This window comes from Cervus elaphus, chromosome 11, assembly GCF_910594005.1.
Source record: "Cervus elaphus chromosome 11, mCerEla1.1, whole genome shotgun sequence".
NCBI classification, from domain to species: domain Eukaryota; kingdom Metazoa; phylum Chordata; class Mammalia; order Artiodactyla; family Cervidae; genus Cervus; species Cervus elaphus.
Genome location: NC_057825.1, coordinates 8,794,883 through 8,820,453, shown reverse-complemented (window position 1 = coordinate 8,820,453; position 25,571 = coordinate 8,794,883). Strand labels below are relative to the sequence as shown.

At 42.9% G+C, this 25,571-nt stretch overlaps 1 protein-coding gene across 4 annotated transcripts in view; it reads left to right on the top strand.

Moving 5' to 3' along the window:
• The window catches only part of GARNL3 (GTPase activating Rap/RanGAP domain like 3), a 161,475-nt gene that overhangs the window by 84,692 nt on the left and 51,212 nt on the right, over positions 1 to 25,571 (top strand). For all 4 annotated transcript variants that reach the window (XM_043917122.1, XM_043917119.1, XM_043917121.1 and 1 more), the window contains 5 exons: positions 7,123 to 7,222; positions 8,873 to 8,991; positions 17,403 to 17,467; positions 19,822 to 19,885; positions 20,874 to 20,900. In XM_043917122.1, the coding sequence (XP_043773057.1) occupies positions 7,123 to 7,222; positions 8,873 to 8,991; positions 17,403 to 17,467; positions 19,822 to 19,885; positions 20,874 to 20,900 (375 nt within the window). The remainder of the gene's footprint in view (positions 1 to 7,122; positions 7,223 to 8,872; positions 8,992 to 17,402; positions 17,468 to 19,821; positions 19,886 to 20,873; positions 20,901 to 25,571) is intronic.

Below are 25,571 nucleotides of genomic sequence, written 5' to 3'. Positions count from 1 at the left end.
AATATGCTATCTAGGTTGATCATAACTTTCCTTCCAAGGAAAAAGCGACTTTTAATTTCATGGCTGCAATCACCAACTGCCGTGATTTTGGAGCCCAGAAAGTAAAGTCAGCCACTGTTTCCACTGTTTCCCCATCTATTTGCCATGAAGTGATGGGACCAGATGCCATGATCTTAGTTTTCTGAATGTTGAGCTTTAAGCCAACTTTTTCACTCTCCTCTTTCACTTTCATCAAGAGGCTCTTTAGTTCTTCACTTTCTGCCATAAGGGTGGTGTCATCTGCACATCTGAGGTTATTGATATTTCTCCTGGCAATCTTGATTCCAGCTTGTGCTTCTTCCAGCCCAGTGTTTCTCATGATGTACTCCATATAAGTTACATAAGCAGGGTGACAATAGACAGCCTTGACGTACTCCTTTTCCTATTTGGAACCAGTCTGTTGTTCCATGTCCAGTTCTAACTGTTGCTTCCTGACCTGCATACAGGTTTCTCAAGAGGCAGGTCAGGTGGTCTGGTATTCCCATCTCTTTCAGAATTTTCCAGTTTATTGTGAGCCACACAGTCAAAGGCTTTGGCATAGTGAATAAAGCAGAAATAGATGTTTTTCTGGAACTCTCTTGCTTTTTTGATGATCCAGCGGATGTTGGCAATTTGATCTCTGGTTCCTCTGCCTTTTCTAAATCCAGCTTGAACATCTGGAAGTTCACGGTTCATGTATTGCTGAAGCTTGGCTTAGAGAATTTTGAGCTACTTTACTAGCGTATGAGATGAGTGCAATTGTGCGGTAGTTTGAGCATTCTTTGGCATTGCCTTTCTTTGGGATTGGAATGAAAACTGACCTTTTCCAGTCCTGTGGCCATTGCTGAGTTTTCCAGATTTTCTGGCATATTGAATGCAGCACTTTCACAGCATCATCTTTCAGGATATGAAATAGCTCAACTGGAATTCCATCACCTCCACTAGCTTTGTTTGTAGTGATGCTTCCTAAGGCCCACTTGACTTCACATTCCAGGATGTCTGGCTCTAGGTGAGTGATCACACCATAGTGACTATCTGGGTCATGAAGATCTTTTTTGTACAGTTCTCCTGTGTATTCTTGCCACCTCTTCTTAATATCTTTTGCTTCTGTTAGGTCCCTGCCATTTCTGTCCTTTATTGTCTCCATCTTTGCATGAAATGTTCCCCTGGTATCTCTAATTTTTTTGAAGAGATCTCTAGTCTTTCCCATTCTATTGTTTTTGTCTATTTCTTTGCAATGATCACCAAGGAAGGCTTTCATATCTCTCCTTGCTATTCTTTGGAACTCTGCATTCAAATGGGTATATCTTTCCTTTTCTCCTTTGCTTTTCTCTTCCCTTCTTTTCACAGCTATTTGTAAGTCCTCCTCAGCCAGTCATTTTGCTTTTTTGCATTTCTTCTTCTTGGGGATGGTCTTGATTTCTGTCTCCTGTATAATGTCACTAACCTCCATCCATAGTTCATCAGGCACTCTGTCTATCAAATCTAGTCCCTTAAATCTATTTCTCACTTCCACTGTATAGTCATAAGAGATTTGATTTAGGTCATACCTGAAAGGTCTAGTGGTTTTCTCTACTTTCTTCAATTTCAGTCTGAATTTGTCAATAAGGAGTTCATGATCCAAGCCACAGTCAGCTCCCGGTCTTGTTTTTGTGGATTCCCTGCTTAAAGTCAAATATTAAAGAGCATTCAGATAAAACGGGGGTATTATATTTAGATTAAGTTCTCCTCACAATATCTTGGCCATATACAGTCATCGTCCTTCACATCCCACAAGTATATGTGGTTAGGCAAAACAAAACAAGGAACACAACAAGGAGCTTTTGTGGGCTTTGGAATCTAATGCAGAAATGATTCAGTCTCAAGACTCATTCAACCCTGTGGACGTGTTCAGGCAAGTCTGCAGTATAGAAGAATTTGAGTTAATTACTCCACAATACCTTCTAGCAAATTAGAAAGGGATACAATTAGTATGGGTATTTGCAATGTTAAAGTTTGGCTGTCTAATATATGTATTCATCGGAATATTTCCTCCTATTGATTGTTGATTGATATCAAGTAAATAATGTGTCATTGTCACCTTGAAGTGCTGTAGGAAGTTTCTATATCTTTGGAATCTTCTCTAAAATTTAGGTCATACTTAAAATAGTAAAAATTTATTGTAAAACTGAAACAACAATTGGGTACTACTACACCCATTCCAGGGCGCTAGTGGTAAAGAATTTGCCTGCCAGTGCAGGAGACATAAGAGACGTGGGTTTGATCCCTGGGTCGGGAACATCCCCTGGAGGAAGGCATGGCAACCCACTCCAGTATTCTTGCCTGGGGAATCCATGGACAGAGGAGCCTGGCAGGCTACAGTTCATAGAGTCACAAAGAGTCGGACATGACTGAAGCGATGTAGCAGGCACACATGGACGCCCACTCTAGAGCCACTAAAATTTAAGCACTGAATTGCTCAGAGTTGATCAGAGAATGTGGAGCAACTGGACCTCTTCTATTTATTGCTAATTATGTAAATTGGTGCCTTCCTCTTGGAGACTGTTGATAATACCTACTCAAACTGAATGTCTGTATCCTCTGGGTCCCAGGATGTACACCCAGCAGAAAAGAGAGTTCATTGTGGCTTTATTCTTTTCTGTGTATGAGTTTTATTTATTTTTTAATTTGGCCATACCATGTGACATGTAGGATCTTTAGTTCCTAACCAGGGATCAAACCTGTGGCCCCTGCATTGGAAGCACAGAGTCCTAACCACTAGGCCATCAGGGAAGTCCCTATCATGGCTTTATTCTTAATTACCATCAACTGGAAAGTGAATACATGAATTTTGGAGTTCATGCATGGACTGCTGTGTAGCAGTGAGGCAATGAACTACTGCTTCACTGATAAAGTGGATGTCACACACATAAGGTCTCAGAACAAAGGACCTGACTCAAATGAATACAGGTGATATGATTTGGTTTCCATGAAGTTCAAGAGTAAGTAAAACTAATCTATGGTGATAAAAGTCACAATAGTGCTTACCTTTCAGAGTGTGATTGAGTGTTGACTAGGAAAATGCATGAAGGAGCCTTCTGTGGTACTGAAAAGCTTCTCTCTCTTGATCAGGTAGTTACAAAGGGTGTATGTGCGTGCATGCTCATTCGATTCTGTCCTGTCCAACTCTTTGAGACCCCATGTACTGTAGCCCACCAGACTCCCCTGTCCATGGGATTTTCCAAGCAAGAATACTGGAGTGGGTTGCCATGCCCTCCTCCAGGAGATCTTCCCGACCCAGGAATTAAATCTGCTTCTCTTGCATCTCCTGCATTGGCAGGCAGTTTCTTTACCACTAATGCCAACTTGGAAGCCCACAAGGGCGTGTATATATATATATATATATATATATATATATATATATATTTGAAAATCATTTCACTGTACACTAAAGACTTGTGCGCTTTCCTGTCTACTGCTGCTACTTATCAGGAATTGGAACTAGTTTTCAGAGTCTTTCTTCTGGGATCTTGAGCAGAGGGATTTTTTGTTTTCTGCTTAGCCTCCATTTCTGTGGTCAGTTCTTGCATGTTTTCTTGTCTTTACACCTCATCATATGTGCTTTTAACAAGGGACAGGAAGTGTCTTTCTCTGTGAGACTCACAACATTTTAGGTGTTGGGTTTTTCCCCCAGTTTAGTTTAGTATTCCGTGAAGATGAAAGTTAAATAGGTATCTTTTTGATCATTAAGAAAAGAACTCCCAATTGACAGTTTGTACTCAACAGAGGTTTGGGGTGTGACACCACCCAGAGTCCCATCTCTCACTCCCAGGTGCGTGCTGCCTCTTGCCTCACCTGTATTATTCCACTCCGCTGGTGCCAACACTCAGAGCACTAGGAGGCAAGTCTGCAGATTCAGGGCTGCAGAAGGTCTAGAGTCAGGGGACATTTTCCACGCCTTTGAACTCCCTTCTCAGAATAATATTTTTTTTATGCTTAAAACAAGATACATGGAATTACAAACGAAAACAGTTGTATTGAAATAGTTATCAAAATTACTTTTAAACCTAATTTATAATACTGTAATATACATGCTTTTCAATGAATACATTATAATAACAAATTCAGCAGCAGATCTCATAACTGTTGTAATTTTGAGCAGGGAATGGCATCAACAGTATTTTGAGATATCTGCACTTTACTGGGATGAGTTCTGAAAGTATCTGTGATTTTTTTTTTTTTTTTTTTGGTGACATGGTTTTCAAGGCTGTTCCTTCTATTTTTTTTTTTTTGCATATGTTCATAATTGAATGAAATGCTGAATTTTAGTTGAAAGCTAATGAAAATAAAGATTTTTTACCCTAACCAAGTTCATGCTCCCTCTGGGTTCTGTTAGAACCCTTGGTATAGATCACTGATTCTCAGTGTCCATCAGAAATCACTGGGGATGCTGAAGAAGCTCTCTGAGCCATGCAAGTGTTGGAGGTTCCAGAGGCTTAAGTGTCCTGGTGACTGAAGAGTCTCCTCTCCAGGCTTTGCTGATGCTTTCTAGGATCCAGGGCCTTGGAACCATGACACCATCCACTGTAGGTCTGACTGTATAAGACAAGTTGTCCTGGCTGGACCCCACTGATGTCTGGTCAGATGATTCCTAAGGCTGGCTGCTGGACTCCAGGTGATGTCATAGCTGTGTGCTCCAGGGTGGCACAGTGAAGAGAACTGTGGGCCAGGAGTACTGCCCCTGGTTTATGGTTATAAAACGAACAGCTGTTGACAAGGAATCATCCAGAAATTCTGTGAGGAACAAAATCCAGTTATATGCTCTTCTCGAATCACACCAGAAGGTCAAAACTGAGAGGCAACATTTTGGGCAGGTGATCAACATTACTATCACCAATGAGAAACAGATGGACATCTTGAAATCTGATCCGCTGAGGACACCCCTTGCTTATGTTGTATTCCAACCAAGCACACATCACCTGAATCTAATCATAGAGAAACATCATACAAACCCCAAATGAGGAGTGCTTTATTTAAAAAAGGAAAAAGAAAAATATGAGGTATGTATGTGCTACATTCTTCAGAAATGTCAGTGTCATAAATGACAAAGAAAACCTATGGAAAAGTTCCAGATTAAAGGAGTCTAAAGAGACATGACAATCAAATGAAAATGCTTCAACCAACATTGTTGAGTCAGTTGACAGAACTGGAATACAGATGGTAGGTTAAAGGATTGTATCAAGGTTACATTTACAATTGTTGATAAAGCTGTATCGTGACTTATGTAAAAAGATATTCTTCTTCTTGGGAAATACACATTGAGGTGTTTAAGAATAAAGGGCTATTATTCATGCAACTTAGCCTTAAATGATTCAGAAAAAGTGTGTGTGTGTGTGTAGAGGGAGAGAGAGTAGTGAACAAGTGGGTAATCGGGTAAAATGTTAGCAGTAGGTAAATCTGGTAAAAAGCAGACAGATGCTTTTTGCACTCTTCTTATTCTTGCAGGTTTTATGTAAGTTTAAAATTATTGCCAAATAGAAAGTTATATATATGGGTGTGGGTGCGTGTGTGTGTGCTCAGTCATGCCTGATTCTTTCCAACCCCATGAAATATAGCCTGCCAGGCTCCCCTGTCTATGGAATTTTCCAGGCAAGAATACTGGAGTAGGTTGCCATTTCCTACTCCAGGTTATCTTTCCTACTCAGAGATCAAACCCACATCTCTTGTGTCTCCTGCATTAGCAAGTGGATTCTTTACCAACTGGCACATCTGGGTGTAAAGGCAGAACATTAAATAAAGCATGCAGAAGATGATGTAATGGTTAAGATTAAAAAAAGAAAAAATTCTGACATTGCATTTGATCTCTGTTTCAGCTCCACTGCTTATTATCTCTGCCACCTTAGGCAACATACTTAACGTCTCTAAGCCTCAATTTCCTCATCTGAAAGTAGGGGGCTAAGATCAACTCTGTTTCATGAGTTGGTGGAGACACTATGGAGGTGATGTATGTAAAGTGTGTGGCCTAGGACCTGGCATGTAGCGCTCTTTCTGTGAACATCAGTATTCCAGAGCAGTGAGCAAGACAGAAAGCACCCTGACTTACATTATAAAGCAATGTAACCCTGAAGGCATGCCGGAAATACATACTGAAAAGAAACCTATAGATTCATCTAACAAATATGATACATAGCCATTTTTTAAATCCAGCAGTAAATATATCAGAAGAATACCTAGAAGGGTGTATTCCAGAAATCTAAGAATGATTCAGTATCAGAAGAGCCATTAGGGTAATTCATTACATTACTATGATTTTCCCCATTTAACCCATTTGCTCAATCATTGCCCCAAAAAAGATTTCAGTAAAATTCAATATCCATTTCTCAGAAAAGCCTCTTTATAAACTTGGAATTGAAGGGAACTTCTTCAGCATGATCGAGAAAGCACCACTGACCACAGATGTCTAGTAAATCTCTAGAGGCATGTCAGAATGAGAAAAGAATCTGCCAGTAGTCTGGCACATGGTGCAACAGAGATGTCAGTGGAGTTTCAAACTGTACATTCAGTATGATTCCATTTTGGTAAGAAAATGTTGGGAAAAAATTAGAAGGAACCATATCAAGTCATTCATAGTAATTGTTTTTGGACAAATGATTCATATTATTCACTATGTTTATCCACATTTTCCACATCAATTGAGTTACTTGTGATAATTTTTAAAAATTTTATAAAACATATGAACACAGATAAGATGCCAGGGTGTTTTCCAGGTGAAATGTGCCTGTTACAGGGATTACAATCAGAAGGGCCTGCCTCTAGAGGGCACCAGCTTCCAGATATCGTGGAGGCTTCGTACCAGAAAGGAAAAAAACTTTCAATTCAAGTTATATCCAAGTTAGATGTCGCTTAGCTCACTGGTTCACCTGGTGCTTTTTCCTCCACCCCAAGGACCTCCAGAAAATTTCTATGATGTGGATTTAGACTGAGTGTCTTTTCTAATGAGAACATGTGGTCACAGCCCTGTTTGTAAGCTTTTAACAGTGACTTTTCTGCTTCTTTGGCATCTGGTTCATTGTTACCTTGTTTACTTTCTAAGTCTCTTAATGGCATAACTTTGTTCCATTACAGAACGCGACTGCTCTGCCAGGTACTTGGCGAAGGACAGACGTGCACTTAGAGAACCCGGAATACCACACCAGATGGTATTTCAAGTATTTTTTAGGACAAGGTAATTATGCCATTCCAGTGGTTGGGAAGAAAGGATATTCAGAATGAAAATTAATGTCAGTGTAATTTCTGGTACCCTGTATGTGTGAAACTTATTGGATTAGAGGATACTGAGTTCAGGGTACTTCATTTCAAGGTCAGTTGTAACCTCCATAGATTTGAAGATTCGATTCAGAGTCTCAGCCCTAGCAGATTTTCTCAGTTTTAAATTTGTTACTTATATTTTTACATTTTTAATTTTAAGTTTTTGCCAGTTGTTTTTGTCCCTGGGGAGATACAGAGGATTAAGTAGTCTGAATAAGTGATTTGCAAGATGAGAAAAATTTGCAGGGCACAAACAACTTTAGACTTAAAAAGGCCCATACCCAGTCTGCAGTGGGTCTTGAACACTTGATTCAAGATAATGAGGAGAGAAACGATTCCCTGAGCTCCAGGGCCAATAGAGAACAGAGAGGCATTATGCTATAGGTTCTGGTGACCAGGGTTTATTTATCACCTGCCATGTGCCAGGCACTGTGCTCTGGCAAAGGCAGTTATGATCCCTGCCCTCGTGGGATCTGAATCCCACGAGTACAGTGGGATTCAGTACAGACTGAATCCTGGGTCTGCTGTTATCTACATAGGACTCTATACCAGTTACTCCCACTTCTGTGAGTCTTAATTTCCTTATCTTTAAAGCAAAGATGTTACTAGTATATGCCTAGGAGGTTTGAACAGAAGTGTCAATGAGGCACAGTAAGCCTAGTGCCTGGCACATACCAAGAACTCTGTCATGAATAGTGGTGTACATTTTGACATGAAGGACTCACATAATCATACATGGAGAGGTGAAAACAGAAGTGTGGTTAGCAACAGATGGAAGTGAGAATGGAAGAGTAATCACTATGGCAGGATTAGAAATGATTTGAAGAATCACTTAGCCTTATCAGGCTAACTCATTTATTTATTGTTACTGATTTATTTGTAGAAGATGATACTTGAGCTATTTGATTGGACCCAAATGATGGCTTTATAAAAATCAGACACTATATTATTCTTAGTTCATTTATTTGGCAAGACATATCTCTTTATAAAGAAAGAAATGGAGGGAAAGTTGCTATCTTCCCGATTACTTAAAAGCCTTTGCCTGGAGTACTGAGAATTTCTGAGAAAAGTGGTGCCATCAGTTTGGATGCCTTCAGTTGCCTCAACTGGCTTAAATTTCAAGGGAGAGATCAAGAGACCAGAGGTAGGGCAGGCTCTGGGGTTGTTGGAGTCCGAGACTCGGTGATGTCATCCGTGCTGGCCCTCCTCAGAGTCACAAGATGGTTGCAGTAATTCCAGGCGTCACTTCTAGACACCACCATCTCCAAGGGAAAAAGGAAGGCCATCTTCAGCAGTGAGAAAGCCTTTTCAGAAACCCCTTGACACACTTCTTCCCTTATCTCACTGGCCAGTATTTGGTCACATGTTCATTCCTGAGCCCATCCCTGGCAGGGGGACCTGGAAAGCATGATTAGGATAGAGTTGCCAGGTTCTGTCCCAATCTGGGCTGGAGATTACCATCCTCTGATCCTGTGGGAAGGGCTGTCGTCCACCTGCAGCGCCCACTGCTCCCAGCCCCCAGAGGAGCCAGCTGCGTTTTCACATTCTGAATCTGCCTCTTTTCCAGTCCATCAGAACTACATTGGAAACGATGCTGAGAAGAGCCCCTTCTTCCTGTCCGTGACCCTCTCTGACCAAAACAATCAGCGTGTCCCTCAATACCGCGCGATCCTTTGGAGGAAAACAGTGAGTGTCTGACCTGCACCTGGAGTTTCAGCGCCACTCCAGAGTTGAATCAGTGTCATTGTTGGCTTTCTTTCTACGAGGATTTTTGAGGGGGGCTATTGTGACTGAACTGAACTGAACTGATTGAGGACTATTCTGTTCACAGGAGAGACCTTCATGCTCTGAGCTGAACATCAGCTTTTCCTACATTAGCCACTCAGCAGACATGTACCTCCCTCTCAGTCTCTGCCCTCTGGGAACACAGGACTGTGTTAACCTTTGCTGTTACCCTACTAAAAGTGATAAGCTGGCTCACCTTCAACTAAAGGAAATAAAGTTTAGTGGAGTATAATACTGTTACATGGGCCCAGTCCCTGGGGGGCTCCTGTTTCCACCAGCCAGTCTCAAGTGCTGAATCAGCTGTGTTCCTAGGATTTCTTAGAGGCTTAGCTCCTTTCATCACTATCACGAGGTAGAAAAGCAACCTGAGATTTAACAAATATCTGCTGCCCATCGTGGGCTCTGGACACTGAACTGAAAGCAGACACTTTCAACTCGAGGACACAGGCCTTTCTTTAGCACAGGAAAGTTTTTTTATGTTCATTAGTGTTGCTTCTTTTCCTGTTCTGATTTTTTTTTCTAGTAATTCTTATATTTGACCCGTCTTTCATCTTTTACCTTTTCTGCTTCTCTTGGTCTTTTTTTCTTGGCTTCTCAGAGAAATTTTTAGAGGTAATATGGACCCTGGAAAGAGCAAAGCATTAAGCAAAGTAGGGTTAAAAAAAAACCCTCAATAACAAGTTCATTTGGGTTGTATTTGAGAAAATTTCTCATGCCCTCTGAGCCTCCACTTTCTTTTTTGTAAAGTGGGGAAAGTTCTGGGCTGTGGCTGACAGAATGATGAGTACTAACAAGACTACATTAAGTGAGATCTTGCTTGAAAATTTACCCAGTGTCCCAAGTCATCAAATCTTAAACTGGTTAGATGCCTGAAGGTTAAAACATTTTATTCTTGGATTGGTGAGTACAGTGTATAATTTAACAAGCAATAAAACAAACCACACTTAGAAAATGTTAGTTCTTTTATTTGGTATTCCCACTTGATGGGTACCTTTGTTGAAATCCAGTATTTAAATAATCACATGCTGATTTTTGTCTCAGCTACATAGGATATCAAAATTGCTATGTAGATATTTTTGGAAAAGACATAACAGAGACTTAACAGCAATTTTTATACACATACACACGCTTTTGCACGCATACATACATATAGAGCAATAAAGTAGCAACTTCAAAAAGCCCAGAAAGAATTTCCAGTAACCATTACAGAGTAAACTGTGGCTAGGAACTTCTTATGATGATTAAAAATAGCAATAGTAATAACAATGAAATCTAATACTTACTGAACACTTACTATATGCTAGCTAAGTCCTCCGAATACATAGGTGTTATTACAGTTTAGGGAGCTTAACCAACATGGCCAAGGCTCCAGGCCAGTAGGTGGCAGAGCAGGCGGAACCCAGGGCTCCTGCTGAGCTGTCCTCACTGTACCCGACTAACCCTAGATGTCATTCATTCTCTGACTCGTGCTGTCACTCTCCCTAGACTGTGAGCTCCATGAAAGGAAGGGACTTAATGCTTTCTCTTCAGTATCCCTACCAGCAAGCCCAGTGCCTGGTATATAGGAGGAGCTCAAAAAATATCTGTTAAATACATTAATGAGATGATTAATGACTAACGAAGCCCAGCTTAACCAGTGTACTCTGTTGCTGCTATTTATATAAACATCTATGTTTCATAAAATTTTAAGCAGGTTTAAGGTAAAAATCTGATATAAAATAAAGTTAGATCTTACTCATGAATTATTTCCTGCAGAGTTTTGGCCTTACCGCTCCCCCCATGCCAGTGCAATTGGGGTCAGTTTTGCTGACAGCATGGCTGCTCTTGAACCAAGTTTGAATGACAGTTTTAGAAGATAATGCTGGGCGATGTGTACCAGTTTTCCCCAAGAGCGAGCGTGATCATCTCTTCCCCTTAGCTCCCTACTGAGCAGTGAGGATGCCTTCGTCCAAAGCCTCTTATCTTCTGCAGAAAAAGGCTGTTTTCTACCCCCTCCACTTACTTATTTTACGTTGCCTACCACAGTATTCCAGTCTCTTCTGGCTTAAACGTTTTCCTTGGATGACTGTCTCTTCTGGACAAATAATCAGCCTTTCGGATTTCTGTCCACTAACCCTGTTCCTCATGAAGGTGATATTTGGGTGCAAGAAGAGAGGGTTTCTGAGACCTCACGGTGGCCAGAGGTCCACCCAGGACCCTCTGGTTTCTTTGTGGTTTCTGTTGTAGCGGAGCAATCTCTGAGATGTAACTAATCTCCTCTGGCTTTTAGGGGGTCATTGGAGAGCGCCTGTCCGTGAAATCCTTGTCCCGGCCACTTGCTCCTTGTAGTGAAGTCACCAAATGCATGAACCCTCTGACCTGATCCCAGGTCTCTGGTGGTTGCTGCGCCTCCTGGAAGTGCTACAGCCTCTCTGCCCTGGTCAGAAGGGGAGAGGCTGGTGCCTTCATCTCCAGTCTCTAATCTTGTTGACCAGCCGTGCCTAAAGCTACCCCTGAGTTACTGCCGCTCAGGGTGTTCAAACAGGTTCTGCCTGAAAGTCCTCTGGAAGGCCATGTCTGGGAAGTAAGCACTAGTCCAGGTGCCTCTAGGCCTTACCTTGATGTCCTTGCGGCCTCCCACAGTCTGTCCTCAGAAGGCAGGCACCCAGGGCCCCAGGGCCTAACCCCTCGGCTTGCCTGTCTTCCTTCTTCCTTCCTTCCACCTCGCTTTCAGGAGCCCAGGGGTCATGCCACACTGCTGCTGCCTCCGTCTGGAATAAGACTTTCTCAATCCTGTCTTCTTCCTCAGGAGCTAACTGTCCCTTCACCTCCTCACTGCAACGGTTGCCAGTCTGGGGAGGAAGAGTAGGGCACATGCCAGGGAAAGTTTTGCTTATTTTAATTTTCAAAGATAGTGTCTAGATTACCTTATAAGTTGAGATAAGCGCTTGAAGGAAATGAAGACAGAATGATGCTGGAGGCTGCCAAAGCGAGCTAGTCCAGGGAGGTCTCCTGAGGAGCTGATGTTAAAGAGACCCAGAGGATGAAAGGGAACTGGCCACGTAGAGAGTAGGGGGAGGGAAGCGGGGACAGTCAGAAGGAGCAGGAAATACAAGAGGAACAGGAGCCTTCTGGGATGACTCTTGAGTGGTGAGAGGAGAAGGGAGGTGGGATTGAGACCTGGGACCACCATGGAGTTAGATAGGATGGGCAGAAGGAGCATTGGACCCCTTCTGAGTAGTGCCAGTGCCCAAATCCAGAACTCTTCTCTCAGCCCTGAGTCTTGCAGGGCTGGGTGGGTATTTGCTGCCTACTGCAGAGCAGTGAGGAGCTGAACATTTCAAAGCAGGACGTCAGCATGGGGGTGAGTTACTGAGACCCTGCTGGCCCAGGGCCAGTGCTGGAGGCTGTGGGGAATCCAAAGATGCAGGTGACTCAGTGCTCCCTCCCTCTTCCCCTGAGCTCACATTCTCCAGTTAAACAGAAACACAGCTAAATGTATAAACTCTGCTCATAACTGTCTCACGCATCTCTGGATGTGTTCCTTCTAAACCCAAAGGAAAAAAATGATTCACCCTTGTAAAATTTCCATCCAGACAATACAGCAAGTAAAAAAAGGAGAGGATCAAAATTCAAGTACTCAGAGATAATCATTGCAGTGTCCTTCTTGACATCACACACACACACACACACACACATACACACCCCTTAGGTAAATGGGTTGATGTTGACACGCACGCATGTGTCTTCCTGTGTTCACTTAGTATAGCCGGATATGCACTTGTACTTGACTCTCCCTGTGCATTTGTTAATTCCACTGAAAACCTAGAACTGGAAGGTGTTTTTTCTTGGAGAGTGACCCTGGAAAACCACAAAACAAAGGTGATGGGGAAGAAGAGCTTTACCTCTTTGTAGTGAAGAAAAACACAGAGGCACAATCCCACAAGCCCTGGGCTTCACATGTGTTGGCAGCTCATGGCGTTGTTACCAGAATCCAGGCTGGGCTGAATCCTCCCTCCCTATTCCACACATGCTGCACACTTGGTCACTTCAATCGTGTCCGATTCTGTGACCCTGTGGACTGTAGCCCACCAGGCTCCTCTGTCCATGGGATTCTCCAGGCAAGAATATTGGAGTGGGTTGCCATTTCCTCCCCCAGGAGATCTTCTTGACCCAGGGATGGAAGCCATGTCTCCTGCATCTCCTGCACTTTTAGAGCTGAAAAGGGAATTTTATATGTGGACCACATCATAATCTCTTTTGCTAAATAAACGTGTAGTATAAATCCTTTGCAGACTATAAATCTGTTCAGTTCAGTTCAGTCACTCAGTCCTGTCTGAATCTTTGTGAACCCATGATCTGCAGCGCACCAGGCCTCCCTGACCATCTCCAACTCCCAGAGTTTACCCAAACTCATGTCCATTGAGTCAGTCATGCCATCCAACCATCTCATCCTCTGTAGTCCCCTTCTCCTCCTGCCCTCAATCTTCCCCAGTATCAGGGTCTTTTCAAATGAGTCAGCTCTTTGCATCAGGTGGCCAAAGGATTGGAGTTTCAGCTTCAATATCAGTCCTTCCAGTGAACACCCAGGACTGATCTCCTTTAGGATGGACTGGTTAGATCTCCTTGCAGTCCAAAGGACTCTCAAGAGTCTTCTCCAACACCACAGTTCAGAAGCATCAATTCTTTGGCGCTCAGCTTTCTTTACAGTCCAATTCTCACATCCATACATGACTACTAGAAAAACCATAGCCTTGACTAGACAGACCTTTGTTGGCAAAGTAATGTCTCTGCTTTTTAATATGCTGTCTAGGTTGGTCATAACTTTCCTTCCAAGGAGTAAGCGTCTTTTAATTTCATGGCTGCAGTCAACATCTGCAGTGATTTTGGAACCCCCAAAAATAAAGTCAGCCACTGTTTCCACTGATTCCCCGTCTATTTGCCATGAAGTGATAGGACCAGATGCCATGATCTTAGTTTTCTGAATGTTGACTTTAAGCCAACTTCTTCACTTTCCTCTTTCACTTTCATCAAGAGGCTCTTTAGTTCTTCTTCACTTTCTGCCATAAGGGTGGTGTCATCTGCATATCTGAGGTTATTGATATTTCTCCCGGCAGGCTTGATTCCAGCTTGTGCTTCATCCAGCCCAGTGTTTCTCATGATATACTCTGCATAAAAGTTAAATAAGCATGATGAAAATATACAACCTCGACATACTCGTTTTCCTATTTGGAACCAGTCTGTTGTTCCATGTCCAGTTCTAACTGTTGCTTCCTGACCTGCATACAGATTTCTCAAGAGGCTGGTCAGGTGGTCTGGTATTCCCATCTCTTGAAAAATTTTCTATAGTTTGTTGTGATCCACACAGTCAAAGGCTTTGGCATAGTGAATAAAGCAGAAATAGATGTTTTTCTGGAACTCTTTTGCTTTTTCGATGATCCAGCGAATGTTGGCAATTTGATCTCTGGTTCCTCTGCCTTTTTTAAATCCAGCTTGAACATCTGGAAGTTCACGTATTGGTTCAATATGGTTCACATATTGCTGAAGCCTGGCTTGGAGAATTTTGAGCATTAATTTACTGGCGTGTGACAGGAATGCAGTTGTGCGGTAGTTTGAGCATTCTTTGGCATTGCCTTTCTTTGGGATTGGGATGAAAACTGACCTTTTCCAGTCCTGTGGCCACTGCTGAGTTTTCCAAATTTTCTGGCATATTGAATGCAGCACTTTCACAGCGTCATCTTTTAGGATTTGAAATAACTCAACTGGAATGCCATCACCTCCACTAGCTTTGTTCGTAGTGATGCCTCCTAATGCCCACTTGACTTCACATTCCAGGATGTCTGATTCTAGGTGAGTGATCACACCATCGTGATTATCTGGGTTGTGAAGATCTTTTTTGTACAGTTCTCCTGTGTATTCTTGCCACCTCTTCTTAATATCTTCTGCTTCTGTTAGGTCCATACCATTTCTGTCCTTGATTGAGCCCATCTTTGCATGAAATGTTCCCTTGATATCTCTAATTTTCTTGAAGCGATCTCTAGTCTTTCCCATTCTATTATTTTCCTCTATTTCTTTGCAATGATCACCAAGGAAGGCTTTCTTATCTCTCCTTGCTATTCTTTGGAACTCTGCATTCAAATGGGAATATCTTTCCTTTTCTCCTTTGCCTTTCGCTTCCCTTCTTTTCACAGCTATTTTGTAAGGCCTCCTCAGACAGCCATTTTGCCTTTTTGCATTTCTTTTTCTTGGTGATGGTCTTGATTTCTGTCTCCTGTATAATGTCACTAACCTCCATCCATAGTTCATCAGGCACTCTGTGTATCAGATCTAGTCCCTTAAATCTTTTTCTCACTTCCACTGTATAATCATAAGGGATCTGATTTAGGTCATGCCTGAATGGTATAGTGGTTTTCCTTGCTTTCTTCAATTTAAGTCTGAATTTGGCAGTAAGGAGTTCATGATCTGAGCCACAATCAGCTCCCAGTCTTGTTTTTGCTGACAGTATAGAGCTTTTCCATCTTCAGCTGCAAAGAATATAATCAATCTGATTTTGGTGTTGGCCATCTGGTGATGTCCATGTGTAGAGTCTTCTTTTGTGTTGTTGGAAGAGGGTGTTTGCTATGACCAGTGTGTTCTCTTGGCAAAACTCTGTTAGCCTTTGACCTGCTTCATTTTGTACTCCAAGGTCAAATTTTCCTGGTACTCCAGGTGTTTCTTGACTTTCTACTTTTGCATTCCAGTCCCCTATAATGAAAAGGACATCATTTTTGGGTGTTAGTTCTAAAAGGTCTTGTAGGTCTTCATAGAATTTGTTCAACTTCAGCTTCTTCAGCGTTACTGGTCAGGGCATAGACTTGGATTACCGTGGTATTGAATGATTTGCCTTGGAAACGAACAGAGATCATTCTGTCGTTTTTGAGACTGCATCCAAGTACTGCATTTTGAACTCTTTTGTTGACTATGATGGCTACTCCATTTCTTCTAAGGGATTCCTGCCCACAGTAGTAAATATAATGGTCATCTGCATTAAATTCACCCATTCCAGTCCATTTTAGTTTGTTGATTCTTAGAGTGTCGATGTTCACTCTTGCCAACTCCTGTTTGACCACTTCCAATTTGCCTTGATTAATGGACCTAACATTCCAGGTTCCTATGCAATATTGCTGTTTACAGCATCGTACCTTGCTTCTATCACCAGTCACATCCACCACTAGGTGTTGTTTTTGCTTTGGCTCCGTCCGTTCATTCCTTCTGGAGTTATTTCTATTTCTTGACTGATCTCCAGTAGCGTATTGGGAACCTACCAACCTGGGGAGTTCATCTTTCAGTGTCCTATCTTTTTGCCTCTTCATACTGTTCTCAAGGCAAGAATACTGAAGTGGTTTGCCATTCCCTTCTCCAATGGACCACATTTTGTCAGAGTGCTCCACCATGACCCATCCGTCTTGGGTGGCCCTACACTGCATGACTTAGTTTCACTGAGTTAGACAAGGCTGTGGTCCATGTGATCAGGTTGATTAGTTTTCTGTGATTGTGGTTTCAGTCTGTCTGCCCTCTGATGCCCTCTCTCAGCACCTACTGTCTTATTGGGGTTTCTTTTACCTTGGATGTGGGGTGTCTCCTCACGGCCTTTGCTCCTGACCTTGGACGTGGAGTATCTCCTCTCGGCTGCTCCAGCGCCACGCAGCCACCATTTTTGGGAGATTATAAAGAGGCTAGCCTTGTCTGTCCTGGGTGCTTAGACGTGGGACTGAGCCATTCAGGCAAGCCTTCCTTCAGTCCCTTTCCTTCAGCCAGTATTGACTGAGCACTTTCTATGAGATAGTCACAGTGGGTACTCATTCAGAGAGGAAGAAACAGACTTTAAATAAGTAAACACAGAAAAATATCAAAGTACACATTATGAAAACTCGGAAAGAGCCAGGTGATTTCTAGTTTGAAAAGTTTTTGACCTGGAGGAATATTATTTGGGTCTTATTGAACACATAGAGACTATTTTCTTATTCTGATCTTTGAGGCTGATCCAGTTCTTGGTTCAGAGACCAAACCCCTTCTTTGATTTAGGCAGCTCATCTGCTTATCACAATGCCAGAGACATCTAAGACCAGCAGTCCAGATCCTTAAAGCATAAATGCCTAGGGGTTGGAAGGGTGGGGATTGTTGTTGAGCCTGATTAAGAATTTTTCCAACGTAGGATACATTTATTCTTATACGTGCTGCTTGAAGAAACATGAACGAGACTAGACATGGGTTTCTTTTATGTGATGAGGTAAGACTCTTCCAGGGATGGAAATTGCCAAGCTTCTCACTGGTTTGCTGTTTTGACTTTCTAGGGTACTCAGAAAATATGCCTTCCCTACAGCCCCACGAAAACACTTTCTGTGAAGTCCATCTTAAGGTGAGTACGTGTGAGCAGAAACCCAACAGCAGGCACCCATAAATGGGTTTTATCCTGTGAGCATTCTGATGTCAGCTTGCTATTTCCCTGGGCCTTGGCTATATACTAGACATTTTGCTAAGCACTTGGCACACAGTACCTAATTCAGTAGTCATAGTAACCCTGTAGGGCAGGTAGTACTATTATCCCATTTTATAGATGAGGAAATGGAGGCCTAGGAGGGCCAAGCCACAGCTAGTGTGTAGTGGAAGTAAGGCTCAAGTCCAGGTCTGGCTGGTTCTGAAATTTGCTGTCAAGCATTTCCGTCCTGCGTGTGTTGCCCATTTCTTTCCTGCACGTGTGCAAATACTTTGATTTTGTAAAGAAAATCAAGAAATATTTTTTCCTTTCATTTTTCTTGTTGGAAATAGAAACTCAGATGTCAGCAAATGCTTCTTAGAGAAGAACGTGCTTTTTCTTCACCAGACAGAAAGCTAAATGAATGGGAAGGAACTGCTCACTGCTCGGCACTTAGCTGCTTCTCGTGCCCCCTGCCCCTTGCCACCTCCCTCTGCTCTTTCCCCCACGTCAGGTGCCAGCCTCCCCTTGGCAGTGCGGCCACTCAGGTCAGCCTGGTGCTTTGTCAGCAGCTGAGATGGCACAGTAACAGTAGCTTCTGTTTGTCAGGCACTGTGCTGAATGTTTTACAAGCATTCTCTTAGGAAATCTTTAAGCCAGCTCTGTAAAGTAGATCTATTACCACCTATTACCACTACCCTACGTAGGAGGGACTGGAGCTTCAGAGAGGTGAAGGGGTTTGACAGAGATCTCACAGCTGGTAGACCACAGTGCTGGGATTTAAACCTAGGTCGTGTGACTCCAGGGCTTGGGCTGTCAACCACTAATGTCACACACTAGTCCTGTGTGACTCTGAGAGCTTATCCCGGTGGCCTGGTGGTTTAGTGTCTATTCATCTGCAACCAGGTGGTGGTCGGAGATGGTGTTTTCCATGTTCCCACCTGTTACTGTTACTTGGCAGCATGTCTCTTACAGTGATGAACCTGACAGTCCATTAGTGATTGCAATTGGCTGATGAAAGGGTCCTGAGATTAAGAAGTAAAACATTTTGTATCTTGTTTTCAAGCTTGATTTTGTCTTTGAATTGCAGACCTTCTCCCCTCAGCTGTAGGCCCCCTGGTTTTTCTCCTGGCCAGTCTGAAGCCAGAGCTAAGAATGCATCCATGGAGAGGTTAACCTTTTTGTTGAGCACTGAAGTATCTTGCTGCTTCTAAATCTGAACTTTAAGAGTTATACTTTGAATTATATTGGCCTAATTTTCTGTAATTTTCTGTAAATCCTTTTATTTTCTTCTTCTAAAATGATGAAATTTCCAGCTCCTTTCTTCTATATATTTAAAGACTGGGGTTCTCAATGAATTTTAATTTAGTTATCTGAGTATATCTTCATTTTTCGGCCCACCACTCATAGCCAGAGCAAGCTGCAGCAAGAAAGTATTTTAAAGTTGCAAAGATTAAGACTTCTACAGTTGCTGCCAATAGAAGAAAAGATTTTCTCTGTTACAGTCATCAACTTGAAAACTTAAAAATTAAAATATACATACTATTGGGTCAGATAAGCTGAGTTCAAATCTTGGCTTCATGACTTAACAGCTTTGTTATCCTTAACTAGTTCTTTAACTTCCGAGGTTCAATTTCCTCATCCTTAAAGTGAGGATAAAATAGTACTTGCCTCATAGAGATTGAATGAGATAATTCATGTGAAGTATTTAGCAGGGTGCCTGGCATTTAGTAAATACTCTGTAAATACAGCTATTATCTTTACTTTTCATTTACAGATATGAGGATTCTTGCTGAAGAGGTCTCAGAGATCATTTTGTTCAATTACCTTGTTTTACCCTAGAGGAACTTAGCTCAAGGAAATTCAAAGCAAAACATAAAAGAATAATCTTGTTAAGAACAACCTTTTGCCCTTAGTGAGAGAGGAATTATCAAAGGAAGAATGACATGTCAGGTCATCTTAATTACATTTCATCTTATCATTCATTACTATGTAAATGTCAGTGAATCTCCCTTTTGGTAAATAAAAGTAAGAATCATGGAGATTAGCCAAGGTTGCCTACAGCAGGTGCTCCCCACTCCTCCCTGCTGAGTGTGCTCAGGGGCAGCCTCCAAGGTTGGTTACTCAGGTATGTTCCTTCACTGATCGTTCCATTGATCCCCTACCTCCTTTGGCCCCTCCAGGAATCCAGCTATGATCTTTTGGGGTGTAATACTTAGCTTTTCTGAGGCCCTGAGATGGGCTCCACGTTGTTTAAATCACCACCACACTAGGCTCACTCTTCTGTTCTGTTGCAGTGCCATGAATCTGGACAAATTCGAGAAAGGCCCCAGGGAAATTTTTCACCCTGAGATACAAAAGGTAACCCAGAACTTTGTGCTTCATAATTGTATAATGTGGTCACAGTGTTAAAACTGACAAATTATCAGTGATTCTTAGCCTAGGATTCCCAACCAGAATCACCAGTGGTTCTCATCATGAAGAACTTCCCACCTGAGAGTCTGATGGGAACTGACTAAGATGGAGGCTGGGAGTCTGTCATTTTCAGTAATTCAGAGGATAGCAGGTGTCCAGAAAGCTGTCCTGTTTTCTTAGGACTTAATGTTAAGGGAAATCAGTCTGTCTTGGGAGAAAAATGTTTAGAGTCATAATCAAGGTAATGGTCCATCAGAAAAATGGCAACTAGATTTTTGTCTTGCAGTTGCAATCAATTTCACTTCTAAATTCTCCCCTTGAAACTTATAAATGCAGCCAACACTAACAGTGTGACAGTTGTGTGTCAGAGCTGAGCTTCAAGGAGCTGGCATGCCAGGCGGGGTGGCATGGGAAGAGGTTGGAGAGGCAGCCTGACTGGGTTCTGTCCAGGAGGTGGCGGGCAGCCAGTAGAATCATCCCGCAGAGGAACATCTGAAAACAAGATATAGCAACCTTCTGCCTATTTGTGTCATCCCTCTATGCCTGTTTTCACCAAAGACACTGTCACATTCTCCCTTTTGCTCATGAGCTTCCCTTCCATCCTGTGTGTGTGTCTGTGTGTGTGTGTGTGTGTGTATGTGCGCATGCATGTGTGTGAAGCTTACCAGCAGTAGTTCCCCTGCTGTGATCAGGTGTCTGTAGGTTTCCCTTAGGAAGCTTGAGCAACCAGCTTTCAGCATAGAGAAAAGAGTTCTGACAAATCACTGCATCCAAAAAGTACACAGTAAAAGTAAACTTTAGCTTAAAAATGGAATATTTTGAAGTGGAGAAAAGTGGTGTCAGTGACAGTAGATGAAGCTTGGCTTTCACAGAAAGTCAACATAAAATGATCACCATTCATTTTGGACTTAACTTTTTGAACTTCATTTGACAGGACTTGCTGGTCCTTGAAGAACAAGAGGTAAGTAGTGTCGCGAGATGCCGGGTCCTGCTACCCCACCTTGCTATTTGTCAGTGAGCTTCCCGTTCACCAGAAACACGGCCTTTTCTCCCAGGCACACCTCTCCGTGGATTTGCACAGCCAGTCTCTTATCGCTGGAAGACTTGACTGACGTATTTTGTCTGGTGTATTTCAGAATTTTCTGTGCAGCTAGCCATAAAGATAGAGAAACAGTCAAGCTGCTTAAATCTGCTTGGAATCATTCAAATTTTAATCCCATGATCAGGATGAGGAATGAGGTTTTCATTTTCGTTTAATTAAAGCTAAGGTACTTTGTTAGCACATTCACAATGCCATATGATGTGCATGTTTCCATTCCTTGTTGTCCCACTTAAAAAAGAATGTTAGGTTTCACAAGTGCATGACTAACATAGAGAAATATCTGAAATACTGTCACTCAACAGTTAACTATTTACTCAATGAGAGTGTGTGTACACTGTTCCTATTGGTAAACGGCTCTATCACCTGTCCAGTCGCTAAGGCCAGACTTGGAAACATCCTTAATACCTCCCATCTCTCACACCCCATCTAATCCATCGGCACATTCCGATGACACTTTTTCAAAACATATCCCTGACTCACATGCTTCTCAGTGCTTCCACCACCACCACTCTGATCCATAGACACCAGCCCTACCATCGCCCACCTGGATTCTGCAGAGCCTCCTGCTCTTCTGCCTGCTTCCTCTCTTGCCCTCTCTTCTAGTTTTCATAGAGCATCCAAACATGGCAAGCCATCTCCTCCCTTTGCTCAGAACTCAATGGCTTCCCATCCCACTCAGAGTGAAGCCCAAGGTCTTCACTGCAGCCTGCTAGGGCCTGTGTAATAAGGCCATCCTCTGCTCCACACTAGCCACTGACCTCCTGCTTCCATGTCCTCAGGAAGCCTGCTGCTCCCACTGCAGGGATGCTCGTCCCAGATATCTCCTGGGTCACACCCTCTCTTGATTGGCATCTCTGCTCAGGGAGGACTTCCCAGCCCCTTAACTAGAATATCTCTCACCCACTGCCCTTCTACACTGCTTTGTTGATCATCTTAACACATGGATTTCATTTATTCAGTTTTTATCTGTTGCCCCCACTAGAACAGGGACTTCTTCCATTTTTCTTCACAGATGTATCCTCAGAGCCTAGAATAGTACATATAGAGGACACATAGTAAATATTTGGTTAAATATGTGAATTACTTATTGACTGAGTGAATTATGAAATTGTATGATGCCATTGAAAGAAATGAGGTAGATTTTTACTGGCATGGGAAGATTTCCACAACATAGTACTTACTGAGGAAAAAACAATTTGTGGGGCAATACAGTATAAGCCTAGTTGTTTCTATAGGCAAAGATTTCTATGTATATTCATTCATTCCTTGATTCAGCAAATGTTTACTGACCTCTGACTGTGGGTGTACTGTCTACTGTTTGAGGCCTTGGGGATACATTGATGAACAAGGCAAGGTCCCTTCTTCATGGAGCTACAATCTGCTGAGCTGAGACAAACTAAGCAAGAAAATAAACAAACATAAACACAGTCCTACCAACAATTCCAAGAGCTTTGGGGAAAGTAAACAAGGTCATAACACAGCAGAAGGAGTAGATTTTACCCACTGGCCAAACAGAGAAGGTTTCTCTGAGGCAGCAACATCTCAGCTGATTCCTGAACATGGCAATGTAAAGTTGAGGAAGGAGGCTGAGAGGCTTTCCCCCACATTGTTGGCAGGAATTGCCGTGGGCAGGTTAGTGGAAGTGTCGGGCAGGATGTGTCAGAGAATGGGCAAAAGGAGACATCTACATTGTAATCTACATATTATCCATGTACATGTACATATCATGCTTGTTGCTGAAGAATCCATGAACTCCATGTGTAATTGTAAAAGGCAAAAGATAAAAGTCATACACATTTCTGGTAAACATTTGAAAAATGCAGAAATGAACAAAAGATATGAGGAAAATGTCACCTAAAATCACAGAGAAAACTGGTATTGGTAGAGTATCCTATTTTGATCTATATTTGCCATATTTTATATAAGATTAGGGTTACACCATGTATAGTTTTAGGCTTCCCTCATGTCTCAGCAGTAAAGAATCTGCATGCAGTGCAGGAGCCGTTGGAGATGTGGGTTCGATCCCTGGGTCGGGAAGGTCCCCTGGAGGAGAGCGTGGCAACCCACCCCAGTCTTCTTGCCTGGAGAATTCTATGGACAGAGGAGCCTGGAGCGCTACAGTCCATAGAGTCACAAAGAATTGGACATGACTGAAGCAACTTAGCACGCGTGCATGTATCGTTTTTATGTCTCAAAATTACTAATTCATTAGTATTTACTGCACACCCACACAGTATATGCACCTGCCCTTTGTGACAAACAATACAGAAATGTATCAGTGGAAAACAGGAAGGCGCTTCTCTGGCGGCTCAGATGGCAAAGAATCTGCCTGCAATGCAGAACTGGGTTCAATCTTGGGCTGGGAAGATCCCCTGGAAAAGGGAATGGTTACCTACTCCAGTGTTCTTGCCGGGAGAATTCCATGAACAGAGGAGCCTGGAGGGCTACAGTCCATGGGTTCACAAAGCATCAGATGCAACTGAGCGACTAAGCTCACACACCCCAGTGGGAAACATGAAAGCTCCCCCACTTCACCACTTCTTCCCTCTCTTGAAGAACCCCTGTTTGCTGTTTGGTTTATTCTCTCGTACTTGTCTTTGGACCTCCCAAATTTTGAAAAAGGGGTAGCTCATCTCTTTATTTCTCTATTTTATTTCCTTACTAAGGGGATATTTGCTGGTAGCAACAAGGGCACTCGTTGTAATGTACTTGAAGAGCTGTGACCAGTGATCAACATCCTTCACAGCCTCCCCGAGAGCTGTGTGGCCAAGGCACTCTTCTTTAATCCCACCTGCTTCTTGAATTTATCCCAGTTCCTCCCAATTATAGTGATAATCAGCTGCAAAGATGAGCAGGGAAAAAATAAACAATATTAGTGATGTTCCTGAAAGGTTAGTTATTTGGTAAAGTGTTGTTGGTGTCCTGAAATCCATTGTGTAGAGAGCCCCCTCTCCCCTCGGCAAGAAAAAACATGGTGTTCCAGGCAAACACACATGGAGGGGTTGACAGATGTGTAGGAACACGTGAAACCCAGAAATAGGGAGGCATTGCCTAGACAAGAGTAACGAGGAACTGGGGGTATCCAGTTTTGAATTAGGACATCATTTCTTGATCCCAAAAGATTCTTTTGGAATCAGCGGAGCTTTGTTGTTCAGTCGCTCAGTCACGTCCGACTCTTTGCAACCCCATGGACTGCAGCACACCAGGCTTCCCTGCCCTTCACCAGCTCCCAGAGCTTGCTCAAACTCATGTCCATTGAGTTGGTGATGCCATCCAACCATCTCATGGAGATGGAGTCATTCCCATCTCCTCCTTTATTCTTCCCTCTCACACTTCACTTTTCTCAGAAGAAATATAATTCCTAGCATACTATTAATTCTCAAAAATGTGACTATACGTTGGTTTATAATCATGTTGAGTTCTGTCTCATAAAATTTGGAACTTAAAAATGTAAAGTCCCAAAAAAAAAAAAAAAATGTAAAGTCCCATACGAGTAGGAATTACAAATATGACCTTATCTCTATGGTGAGTGTCTGAGTGGGACTGAAGTCCTGATAAAACCAGTTCCCACTATTCCCTCCACCAGTCACTTCCCTCCGGGGGCCCAGGTATGTCTTGAGACTTTGCACTCCCAGTCATCCCGCAAGACCCCCTGCTGCAAGTAGCAGCCAGCCTCATGAAGCACCGATGACGGCAGGTTCAACGCTGTTAAAATATGACCCGTGATGGTCAGATAGCCCCAAGTCAAGTGATGCCCTCCTCAAATAGCCCCTCATAAAAGCTATCTCCTCCAGAAATACAGTGCATTCTGTTCAGCAATACCTTGATTCCTGGAGATAGGAGACAACCCTGTCAGTCATTGACAACATTTGGGAAGCCCTGGAAACAAAATTACCTAAATGAGACGTAATTTCAAGTACTTACCCAGGCCTTGAAGCACCAGTCTTTTGGGAGCCTCCACCTGAAGTGAAGGCTGAAGTGATGCTGAAGCTGAAACTCCAATACTTTGGCCACCTGATACGAAGAACTGACTCACTGGAAAAGACCCTGATGCTGGGAAAGATTGAAGGCAGGAGAAGAAGGGGATGACAGAGGATGAGATGGTTGGATGGCATCACTGACTCGATGGACGTGAGTTTAAACTACGGGAGTTGGTGATGGACAGGGACTGCATGCTGCAGTCCATGGGGTCTCAAAGAGTCCGACTGAACTGAGTGACTGAACTGAACTGAACTTGAAGTGGGCGGGGTCCTCTCGGCAAGGGTGCTGGTGCCAGTGACAGAGCAGCCCCAGAAAAACTTTCCAAAGCTTCAGCCAGTGATCAGGCAGCAATGGGCCCTATTTCTGCTTGTAACTCTCAACTTCACTCAACTCAAAACCATCCTGAGAAGACCGTGGCCCTGGGTTGAAAAGAGCACTGCCTTGCAAGTCGGGAGCCCCAACTTCCAGCTCCAGTCCTGCCATCCGCTTAGTCCCAGGCTTGGGCACATCTCGTCTTCCCTGGGCTTCAGTTGTCCTGTCTGTAAAATG